The following is a 12,858-nucleotide window of genomic DNA, read 5'->3' as shown; positions in this document are numbered from 1 at the left end:
GTGGGCTTCATAAAGAGTCACTCTCCCTCTCAACAGTTAACATTCTCCTCTCCATCACGGCAATTGTTGGAAATTCTCTCATCCTTGTTGCCCTTCACAAGGAGTCTTCCCTTCATCCGCCGTCCAAACTCTTGTATCGTTGTCTGGCAACAACTGATCTGTTGGTTGGCCTTGTAACCCAGCCTCTCATGGCTTCTTGTTGGATGTTTATAGCTCACAAACACTGGTCTCCTTGTACATACGCAAGGGACGCAACCTTCATATCAGGCTATGCATTATCTGGAGTGTCTTTGTTGACAATGGCGGCCATAAGCGTGGACAGACTTCTCGCCCTGTTGCTGGGGCTGAGATACAGACAAACTGTAACTTTGAAGCGAGCATATATCATTGTAGCTACCTTTTGGGTTTTATCTCTTGTCGCCGGTTTAAGCGCCAGTTTTGATCTCCGTTTAACCTTGTTGTACGGGTACATAAGTATACCACTTTGCCTTTTTATTTCACTGGCCTCGAACTCAAAAATATTTCTCACTCTCAAGCATCATCAGACACAAGTACAGGATCATGTTCAACAACAGACGAGCCAACCAAATACACTGAACATGGCGCGATACCAAAAGGCAGTTTACAGTGCAGTGTGGGTGCAGTTGGCATTTTTTGTTTGTTATTTGCCACATGTTTTGGTGGAAATTGTGATCAGCCAAAGAAAAACATATTCAACACACTTACTCATCATAAGAGGTTTAGCATCTCTCTTAGTTTTGTTTAACTCAACCTTAAATCCTTTCCTTTACTGCTGGAAAATAAATGAAGTGAGACAAGCAGTGAAGCAAACTATCAGAGAAGTATTTAGCTTTCCCTCGAGTTAGTGCCTCCCCAAACATTGCCCTTATTAATACCTTCTAAGCAGAATTATAAAGTCTCGATGATTATTTTAGAACTCTAGCCAGAGATGTGAACGGATGGGAAGACATAGGAAGCTCAATAAAATTGAACATGGTCTGTTTTTGTTTTTGTTTTTGTTTTTTTTTGCACGAAGACAATTGAAGGGAAGGAAACGGAAACACCATCCATATCTTTTTAAAGGAGTATTTTGTGCCACCACGCTTCATCATGAATAGAACAAGTCATCATCGAAGGAAATAGATACATGCATTATACTCTCATGTTTATTCTCCATGTTTATTTTTCACGTTTGTTGCTGGTGCATCTATGAATTAACTCCAAGTTGTTTTGATTCTATTTTTATCATTTCCAAGCGATTTACTGTCCCTAACTTTCATTTGATCTCTTTTAATTCGTTATAAGAAGTCTTTTTAGAGTTTAGAATTGACAACAATACAGAGAGAGTATTTCCGCATTATTCACAACCCTAGAAAATGAAACCAGATCTAAATATACTCCTTTATTAAATTCATTTCACTAAAGTGATAAAAAGGAGTTTTCTTAGGGCCTGATTAAATGAGCCGAGCTGGCCCGGTTAACCGGGCTGATTTCTTTTGTTTTCACGCTTTGGCGAACACCAAAACAAAAGAAATCAGCCCGGCTAACAGGGCCATCCCGGCTCATGTAATCAGGCCCTTACTATATTGTCAAACAATAGTATGGCCGATGTCGTCTTTGTTTGCCAAGGGAAACTTGAATTTCTTCGGCTTAATTGGAAAAATTACCGGCCTTTACTTTGCTTTTAACTCACAAATTGTCTCCGTTTATTTGATAATGTAAATACAAGGCACATCAATGAACGCTGAAAATAATTGGCATGTTTCCCATTTAAAAGGTTTTCGCACCGGAATTTTTAAAGAGTAAACACTAGTAACAAGGGTGATGACCAAAGCAGGGTTCCATCACGTACATCTCAGAAGAAAAACAGACATTTCTTTTGACAGGGTAAGCAGTTCATATAAGGAGTCTTTAAGAAAAGGGAACTCTAATGCGGAAGATTTGTAGGTAAAAGTTTTCTCACTATATTGTCAAACAATAGAATGGCCGATGTCGTTTTTGTTTGCCAGGGAAAAAACTTTCATTGAAGTTAGATTAAATTTTATCTACTGGAATCAATACCTGACTGCGACCAATATGCTATTGTTCAGTTCCAAAGCTGCAGTCTTTTGTTCTGAGAAATTATAAAGTCAATTTCCGGGAGAGAACCCTAATTCAAGAATCATGAAGGGATTTAAGCAGTTTTGTCTGTCAGTCATCCCGGTGTCTGTAACAAAAGCAATGGAGTAAAAATAAAAAAATAAAGTGGCATGCTATGAAAATGATATGAATAATTTAGTTTTTGATGACACTTCAGACTAAAAGCGAAGCCGATAGAGTCTAGCCGAGCTGAATTGTCTTAATTTTTGACAATCTAGATTCTATGATAGGTTCCTGCCTCGGCGTGCGGTTGTAAAGATAGGAAGTACGCGAAAGGTTTGGGGAGCAGAAAGGAAGTGTTGTACAAGCTCAACGCCTAGCCGAGAGTAACTATGGGTTCCCCAGGAGTGTGAGATAGAAAAAAATAAATTGTCAATCAAGTGTTAATAGCCTTTTTCTGACTAGCCTTCATCTCCGATCTCGATTGATGGACTATTTTGCGCCTGCTTGTACTGTTCCCACCTAGCAATATTATTTTTGCCGGCAGCTTTCTTTTTTAAAATAATTTCGTTTGTGGATTTTACGCATCAGCACTTGTGAAATCCATTGGGAGCGTCTTTAAAGGATCCCTTCCAACCACAATACCCTGCGCGCCCAAACAGAAAAAATAATTAAGAAATAACTAGTCAAATAGAAAGAACAATAAATTTGGAACGCGATTGAGGAAATTCAAGACCTCAGTGAGGCAAATGTACTCGGATGAACGAGGATTTCTTTCCACTTCACGACTTGTCCAATACCGGATGGCAGAGAAAATGGCGGATTTCACATATCGCGCTCGCAATGTATTGTGGTTGGAAGGGATCCTTTAAGGTCTTCCATGCGTCCCACATCTGACCCTAAGCCAATTAAATACCATGGTTTTCGTACAAGGTCATGTAGAAACTGGTCGATATTAAGATTCTTGAAAGTGCGAGTTTCAATAGAGCAGTGCGAATCAGCACGTTCATAGCGTATCTTTATCGTCATAAACACAAGTGAATGATCGCTAATGCAACGATGAACGACACAGAATTAAATATTTTTTGGGATTATTACTTATAGAAAGATAAATCAATGTTCGTCATATCGGTGTAATCCTAGTTGGTTCAGAAATCATTTGACTCAATCCGTGAACATCATATATGTTCATTAAATATTATTAAATATTATTATTAAATATTTTTTGGGATTATTACTTATAGAAAGATAAATCAATGTTCGTCATATCGGTGTAATCCTAGTTGGTTCAAAAATCATTTGACTCAATCCGTGAACATCAAATATGTTCATTAAATGCGGCGACGTGTGGTTGTTTGACCGCTCGTGCAACATGTCACAATTCAGGCCACCGAGTAGGTAGAAATCGCTGCGTTCTGAAACAGTTATATCTAAAAGGTTTTCAAATTGATTAATAATTTCTTGTTGGGAACTTGGCGGTCTGTACCATGTACCTATTGAAAAAGGTCTGGAATGCGGTCTGGTGATTTCGATAACAAGACATTCAAGTTGGTCAGCACCAAACTCCTCCAAGACAAAGTAATTTACGTTGTTTCGTAAATAAAAACATACACCGCCACCGCATCTCCCGTTGACGGTACGGTCCCTTCTGACGACGTTAAATCCCGGTAGATATATTTCTGAATCACCGATGGAACTATCAAGCTTGGTCTCATTGATCGCTAATATAGCGAGTTTTTAACTACCTATAAATATCTTAAGCTGGTCAATATGGCCGAGTAAAGTATTTATATTGAGCGATGCCATAACAAAACCACGGCCAAATACATTTTCCGGCTAAAATAAACACTGAGTAGCTTTTTGGTGTCACTGAAAAAAGGCCAAAAGAAACGCCAACCTTCTGGGGGTCTTCGTCTTCAGTTATTTACTTCTTTTTGCGCATTGTTGACAGAAAGGGAAGAGTAGTACGGAATTGCTAGTTTTTAAAAGAATCGTTACCCTCTTTTGGTTCAAAATAAGAAACGATACCCCAGCTAAAACCGCTAAGAGCATTTTTTGACACTTTTACGACACGATTTACAGCTGTATATTCTTGGAGTAGTCAGTGTTGCTGGGAATTCATCATTACAATTTTCCTATAAAGTTTTCATTAGATATAGACATATATATATATATATATATATATAGGAAGTCTGCAAGTCGATTTTCGCGTGGAACAGTGCTCAATACGTTGAAGCAGAGCAGAATAAATATTATGAGAGGAAAATACGTCCTTTTTTTCCTCTCATAATATTTATATATATATATATATATATGAATTTTTATTGTTATGAAATTTTCTTGGTATTTTGATCTTAAGCTTATGGCTTTATATAAGCTTAAATACAGTTCAGTTTAGGTGCTGATCACCACTTAAATATATATATCTTTTATTTTGTAGTCATTTACTCCACCAGGATTTCTCCTCATAATATTAAGTAACACCCGACAACTTTATTTAAGCATATATTTGTACACAGAAGTTAGGATATCCCAGATTTTACGTACGTTTCTTATCATGAAGGTAGCCAGGTTCAGCGAAAAACTTGTAGGCTTTCCTGGTATGCTCGCATCCCGACGCCTTCTGAGCAAAACTTTCAACTTCTGCGAAAGAAATATCAGGGAACTTCCTTAAATCTCTCGACTCCACACCTGTGAATATAAGAAAAATGATTCGAGTTCACCCTGAACAACGAGAATGCAATCAAATATGCTGGCATTTTTGTTGTGAGCAAGAAGCCTCCCTCCAACAGAAACTCACCTTCGCGTTCGGTCGAAAGAGCTTGGCTACCAGCAGTCGCCATATGATGCAAGGCTATTCTCCCTGAAATTCAAACCAAACTATCACTCAATATTTTCATTCTAAAGGCTTAAATATCCATGTAAGACAGCAATAAAGTCGAATGAATTACGGCGATTTTTCGGTAACGTTGCTGCCATCGCTATCGCTCCAAAGAGACTGACCATGCGAAAACTTCACGAGTCTGAAACTCGGCCTTTAGAGACTGATTTCAGTCCGAGACTAGTTCAGTTGTATGTAAAAATTTCAAGGAGAAATTGTCCTGTTGTTTTCTTGTGACATCATAACAAACAAACGCCTTAAAAAACCTTTAACCTTACCTTTGTATCCCCTCCGCGAACTCGCCCTTTGTTGGTTGTCAAGGAAAGACTAAATGGCTTGCCCTCCAGTATGGCGTTGCCAAGGGAAAATCGGTCACGTGACAGTTTGTTGCAAAAGGCCTATTGCTGTCTTTGTGATGCACATTTTCTTCTCAGTCGCCGCATTTCTTGGCAACGGCCTTATCCTTGTTACCCTTCACAAGGAATCTTCCCTTCATCTACCGTCCAAACTCTTGTATCGTATTCTGGCCATAACTGACCTGTTGATTTGTCTTGTTAGTCTGTTTGCAACTTATTGGATATCCTTGGTTCACGAACACTGGAGTCTTTGTCGATACGCAAGGGACGCAGCCTACATAACAAGCTCTGCATTATCTGGAGCGTCTATAATGACGATGATGGCCATCGGGGTGGACAGACTTCTCGCCCTGTTGTTGGGGCTAAGATGCAGACAAATTGCAACTTTGAAGAGCACATATATCATTGTAGCTTCCATTTGGGTTTTATCTCTATTCGTCTCTTTTTCCCCCAGTATTGATATTCGTATAGCCTTTGTGACTGCTACATGGTTATACCATTTTTCCTGGTCATTTTGCTTGACTCCTACACAAAAATTATTCGCACTCTCAGAAATCATTATAACGGGGCGGACGCTGACTTCAATCGATTCTTTCGGTCTGTGAATTTCTTAACAGCGCCGCATCGGAGAATGTTTTTTAAGTGACGGAACCTTCAAGCATCTATCTTTTTCAATGGATTTATTGGACTTGAAAGCTTGTAAGAACTGAAACACAACGAGCCGAATAGAGCTATTACTATTAATCTACGCTAATCGAAATGTTTTAACTCGAGCACGTGGAGCGCACATATATATAATTCTAAACAACACAAGTATTCTTAAACGTAACAAATCTGCTTTCGGTTAAATGGTGTACATTTCGGGGTCTAGATAAAGGGAACGAACAATATAACATACCTTTCTCCGTTCTATTACAATGATATATTCGACGATCCTTCAATCAATTTCCACTACATGCGCTTGTCACTTACACGTGTGTCGAATCAAAGGTAATGCCGATAGCTAAATCGATATGTCACATTAAACAAGGGGGTATTGACGGTCACGCAATCACAACAATGAACGGTATTCGTTACAATCATCAAGCTGAAGTGCAAGATCAGCTTCAACAACAGCCGATCAAAATAAACGCTTTCAACATGGCGCGATACCAAAAGGCGGTGTACAGTGACTGTAGGTACAGTTGGCGTTAGTTTTTTGCTATGCACCAATATTTATAATGGCAGTTGTGATCGCTTAAAGTAAAATGTAATCATCATACGTATTCGTCGTTCGGGAAGTAGAAGTTGTCCTCAAGGTCTTTAACTCGACATTAAACCCGTTTCTTTACTGCTGGAGGATTAGCGAGGAAAGGCAAGTAGTAAAGTAGTCTTTCATACCAGCCATAGTTAGTAGAGGGGACAAAGCTCAAACAATTTTTAAGAGAATAGAACATAATTTTAGGATTCTGATCTCAGGAAGTCTCCAGCTGAAGATTGACAATGCTAAGATAGAATCCAAATCAGCTTGTGATGTTCATTTGGTCTCAGCATATAATACCATGTTGTTGGACTCAGACATAGTGGTAGATAACAGCATTGCAAAAGATGTATTGGACAGCATTATTCATTTCTATGTTACTGTACGGTGTTTTTCACTGGCCAAAGATGTTATACAGCAACACAAAATTCAATGTAAACAAATGAAGACAAAAACAATACGAATGGAAAGAGCCAGCAAAGAACAAGAAAGGCAGATATAGTTAGAATTAAGAGCCTGCAACAATTTGTCAATAAGTAATTTATTACAAAAGATTAATTTGGTAGCTACAACCTGCAACATATTAAATATTGCTCATTAATGATTTTAAAGACAAAAATGAGTATAAAGGCTATATGGTTAAAGTATCTAACATAGAGTAACTTATTTATTTTCAGCCAGTCTTCTCGCCACTTCTTGTATTCTGCGTTTCGCGGCGCCGGTAGCTTCCAGATTCCAATTCCTTTACTTCTCCTACACGTTCCACAGCCAAATACTCAACAATTTTCACCTGGACTTATGTCCACTGACTTGATTAATGTTTTTAGCTATATTTTGAAGGTAAGGTTTCGCTCGATCGCGGAGAAAATGCACAAACTTAAACGCTACGTGACTGTCGAAACAAGCCCGCGGCGCCATTTTGGAATTATGTGTGCAGGATCATTGTCACGTGACCTCGATTAAATCGAAATATAACTTATCCGACTGAAGTTTGCCGCGTTTCCTAACCAGTCCCCTCTACTAACTATGGACAAGCACTTTTCTGTCCATGGAGTTAGATCCTCTCCTAGCTATACTTATATCAATATGCTTCGAGGCTGAGTCACGATTATTATTTGAGAACGCTCGTTGGATACGGTTATTGTTGCTCGAGGTTTACCGATAGTAAATACGACAAGTCCTTAAACGGGTTTACAATTTGAGCTGCACTTCATTGTTACTACTGGTTCTGTGTTAGGTAAAGCGATAACATCTTAAAGTTAATTTCCGGGGCGAGATTCTGTAATAAAAACTTCCATTAAGGGTAATTATCGCGGAACCTTTTAATAGTTCATGGTGTACGGTATTAAGGAATTAAATGAACATCTTTGTAGCTATTTTCGGGCCTTTTGGAGCAGAAAGCAAATAATAAATTTCCCAAAGAATCGCATAGCTTAAAGTAAACACGCGCTCTGATTGGTCAATACGTCAACCGGAAGAGAGGGTATTTAGCGTGGAATCGCCCTAACGCATAAAGCGATATAGCTGACGTGAGTCGCGAGCAAAAATTATTGTTACGAACGTAAATACAACTAGTGCTACGAAAATATGAACAAATATGAAGAAATTTATAGAAAACGAATGTCTCCCAAATTTTGAATTGAAATTGAAATTTTTAGAAAATTGGAGGAAACCACTCACGCTCAAAAGTACGAGAAAACGCATAGCAAAAAATCAAACTGCCAGAGACGAGGGAAGAAAGCCAAACGACAGTTCTCGCCGAGGAAAACCAAACAAGCGTTACGAAAGAAAACCAAAACAGGTATCAATGCCGAAAAGGGTCAAGCATCTTTTCCCGAAATCCGAACCATTGTAGCCTATACAGACGACGAACTGGCCTCTTTTAGATACAACGTGGTTTCAAAAAACACTAGACGGCAAATTCACGAATTCGAGTGGTCGCAAAACTGTCATCCAAGCGCTCAGTGATGATTTCGATCCAGTGGAGATATCAGAGCTCACTGGCCACTCCAATCCGGAATCCATATCCAGATACAGCGATAATCCTCTGGAAAAACAGCGGCGAATGTCGAATAAGTTGGCCGGTTTCAACCCACGCCAAGCACGACAACTACCAACGGCTATTCAAGTCATGCTTTACGGGAGATTGTTCTCAATAGCTCAGCCACGCCAAGCAACACAGCAGCTACTAGTGACCTTGACAGCAATGCCAGTCGTTCTAGTTACCTGATGGCAGGAGCAGTTGGCGGAATGTTTACTGGAGTAACTTTTAATAATTCTCCAGTAAATATTTCCATAAACTTTCAGTACAGCATTGACACCAACGAGCGACTCCCTGCGATGAAAGAAAAACAGTTAAAGTTGTGACTTTTAACTGAACTGTTTTTCGCCAGAGTTTACCGAGAAATTCCAGTCTTAATCATTATATTTTGAATACACTTTTTTTACAACTGTAAAGCACTTACCGGTTTTTGTAGATCTTGCTTTGATACCGGAACGCTTGAAATTTTCATTTCGCTTGAGGATTTGACCATTCAGTTGTTGATTGTCGGCGCCACATTCTGCCAAGGGGAGTGGTAGCAGGCAAATCTCTGTCTTAAATAACTCCGTATTGTGTACTTTAAGTTTTTTTACTGAAGATTGTAAAATGTGAGGCACCGCTTTCTCCACGAGTTTGAAATAAAAGTGGTTTTCATTCTAAAAATATCTTGTTCCCTCTATTCGCTAGATATTGACACCTGACTTTGAAAGGGTTTCCATTGTTTGCGCACTGGCGTGGCGCACAAAAATACAAAACATCTGGTTTCGCCAAGTGATTTGGTGGCTTTAGCTATGTGATGCAAGAAAAATTCTCGAGGTACAATTAAAATTGTCGACGGTTCAAACGTGAGCGACTTACCTTGCTTTCCATTCCCTTAACAATGACAGCTCTGACAGTTGACTTTAAAATGGCTTTCTTAAGGGCGCGCGTACGGAATAAAAACAAACAATAACATTGCCGTTTTAATTTCTTGTTTTCTTATTTTTATTCTGTTATGCGATTCAAGAAAAATTCACTACCTGACTCGTGAATTCCACGTTAAATTTCACTTGAAAAATCGATATCGCACTCATCGCTTCGCGATTCGTGCGATATCGGTTTTTCGCGTGAAATTTAACGTGGAATTCACTCGTCAGGCAGTGAATTTTTCTATAGAATCGTTCGTAATAGCGAAAAAAAAAGATGTACTAACTGACTCCAATGAGAAAAAAATTTTGACATCTTTTAGACAAACAGATGACAGTTACATTGTTAGATGAGTTAATCCAGTTTGGAGATTTTTAAGGAAATTTTGCAAAGAAAAAGTCATTTCAAGTACTGATGGTGCTGCAAGTTCAGGTGAGACAACATATGTCTTGCCTGAATCAAAGCCGAAAAACTGGAGATGGCTCTTCATTGGACTGGATTGTCAGAAGAACGTGACCAAAATCTAACACGAGGTGGAACGCAGCATATATTTTATGACCAGTCACGTTCCCCTTCGCTAATTGATGGATTACAACAGTAATCAATTAGTTTTGTTTGTCTGCAGTCAACATTCACCTCTCCCTCATAGCTTTTCTTGGCAGCTCTCTTATCCTAAGTGCCGTTCGCAAGGAATCTTCCTTTTATTGTTTGCACGTTAGGGGGGAAGATAGTTTGCACAAACTCACAAAGCGAAGCGTACCTGGAGGATCATAATAGGTTTTTCTTAGTGTACCACTGCCTTACTGATGAACTGATAAATTATGGTGACCAGTAATATAACAGAAGGTGAGAGTGAATTTGGTTAAAGTTATTTATTGAGGACGTTGTTCCTTATATCTTTTAAAGAAAGCGAACGGAAACACTAGAACCACGTCTTAAAATGTTTTTCAAGCGACGGCACTCGCCATAAATACAACAGTACATAAAAGAAACGAAGCTATGCATTCATGCATGGTAAAGGAAAGCTAACCATACTTTTAGTTGGGTTTTGCCCTCTTGTCTAACTTTCTTGTTAACGTTAATAAAGTCTGGTCTTAAGGTTGTGGTGAAGGAGATCTTATTGAATAATTTGTTTCTTGACGGTAAAACAATTTTGATTCCTTCTTTCTAAAATAAAGCACTTGACGTTACCGTCATATTGCGATACGAGCCTGTCAAAACTAATGAGGAAGTAAGAAAGTAAGAAACTTGAGCTTGTTCAGCTTAATTGGAAAAATTACCGGCCTTTACTTTGCTTTTAACTCACAAATTGTCTCCGTTTATTTGATAATGTAAATACAAGGCACATCAATGAACGCTGAAAATAATTGGCATGTTTCCCATTTAAAAGGTTTTCGCGCCGGAATTTTTAAAGACTAAACGCTAGTGACAAGGGTGATGACCAAAACAGGGTTCCATCACGTACATCTCAGAAGAAAAACAGACATTTCTTTTGACAGGGTAAGCAGTTCATATAAGGAGTCTTTAAGAAAAGGGAACTCTACTGAGGAAGATTTTTAGGTAAAATAGTAGCCAATTTATTTGTCTACTGTCAACATTCGCCACTCCCTCACAGCTTTTACCGACGTTAGGTCTCCTAAATATGGATGGCTTTTCCATTATTTTGTAAAATGATAATGAAAGCAAAATTTAATAATCCTATCTCCTTGTGCAAATTCATTTCGAGATTGAACAAATTAACAATTGGTTCATGCTTTAGCGTGCACTATCGAGTTGTGGAGCACGCGGGAAGTTTGGAGAGCACTCAAGAAGCGTAAGAGTTGCCTGAGGCGATAGCCGAGGGAAACTCTAGCTTCTTGAGTGCTCTCCAAACTTCCCAGATGCTCCATAACTCGATAGTGCACAGCTGAAAGCATGAACCAATTGTTTTAGAACATAGCCGGTGGAATGGTGCATCAAATCCGACGCGAAAAACGGACAACAATAGCAATTGAAGCGAATCGTGACGGCGCTAATGCCGAGTCTCCTTTTCCTTTGATTTGCTCTCTTTCTGCCTCATTTAAGAACTCTAGCCCAAGGGGAAAGGTCGAAACATTGTCTTCGTTCTCGGACTAGTAGGCCGAGTTTCTGTTTGTATCCATTATCGTCGCGAAATATATTATTTTTCCCCGCGCTTACAAAGGCCGTTTGCACGAAAAAAAAAATTCTGGCGAAGTCGGATTTTCTGACGCTATCAGCTTGCACTATCGGGATTTTGAGCACGCTCACGTATGATGAATTTGATTGCGCGACTCTGCTAGCTATGTTCTAACACTTAGTAGTGACGCACAACAATTTTAGTTAATAAACATCCCCGCTTCACTTGATTTTTTAAATATAAGTTGCAGGAATACGAAGTAGGAAACTCTTGCGAAAGAATGAGCTTTACTTAATACTTGAGTGAACGTTATTAAGGAAGTTTCTGTGTAAATGTTTTTAACAAAGTGAAGTTTACGAGATTTTGGCTTGGCAGGTCAAGACATATTATCTTTTGCTACATACAACGTCAAACAAACTTTAAGAAATAAGGAACAACTGTTTATTAAGACACGAAATGCGATAGATTAATTTCTAGCATAAATAATATCTCTCGCTTTCGAGAAGTGAAATTTTCCCAGAAAAAAGGTTCAATGACAATCTACAATGTTGCAAAATATGTCTTTTTTTCAATTTTCGGGGCGTTGCAACGGTCTCTATGGACTGAAGAAATAATTCTGGCCCCCAATGTAGTCAGAAAATTATTTCGAGTCAAACCAAATCTAATTTAGTTCTTTCCTAAGTAAAGTTTTTCAGTTGACAGTGTCTCAGGTAAAAATTACTCTTGACGCGATATTGACCCGGTGGAAATAAGAGAGACGGCCGCTTATGACCTATATTAAACACATCTGTTTCAAATTAGAACTTCCTGTTTTTTTGTTCCTTTTTGATTAACTTGAAATAAGGCAAGTTACTGAAAAGATTTTCCGGTGTGTGATGTGTTCGTAATCTTTCAAACAGACGAAAAAAAAAAAAAGAAGGTTTAGGTCGCACGATTTAAGGCTTAAAATTACTCAGTTGATACACTCACGGTTTTGTTGATTTTTTTTTTTTCCATTTCTATTGTTTTTTTTTTTAGGGAAACTTGTTTGCCCTTCGCAAGAAATCTTCCCTTCACCCGCCGACGAAACTCTTGTATTGTTGTCTGGCAACTCCACAAAAATGATATGATATGACTAGCGCTAGCATCCAGTCAGTGAAGGTTTCATGACAGATGTCTCCACATTTGCATTATATCGTTATTTCTTAACTGACGTACCGCGCAGGTGCTGGTAATTTT

At 38.7% G+C, this 12,858-nt stretch overlaps 1 protein-coding gene across 1 annotated transcript in view; it reads left to right on the top strand.

Annotated features, from left to right (window-relative positions):
* The window catches only part of LOC148720975 (melanocyte-stimulating hormone receptor-like), a 945-nt gene extending 79 nt beyond the window's left edge, over nt 1-866 (top strand). Inside the window, exon 1 of the mRNA XM_088737714.1 lies at nt 1-866. This exon is cut by the window's left edge and continues 79 nt beyond it. Within this exon, the coding sequence (XP_088593840.1) occupies nt 1-866 (866 nt within the window).
* Nucleotides 867-12,858: the final 11,992 nt, after the last annotated feature.

Source organism: Stylophora pistillata, chromosome 11 (genome assembly GCF_964205215.1).
Source record: "Stylophora pistillata chromosome 11, jaStyPist1.2, whole genome shotgun sequence".
Classification (NCBI taxonomy): Eukaryota; Metazoa; Cnidaria; class Anthozoa; order Scleractinia; family Pocilloporidae; genus Stylophora; species Stylophora pistillata.
Note: the sequence above shows the minus strand (reverse complement) of the source record. Positions and strands in the feature narration are given on the sequence as shown.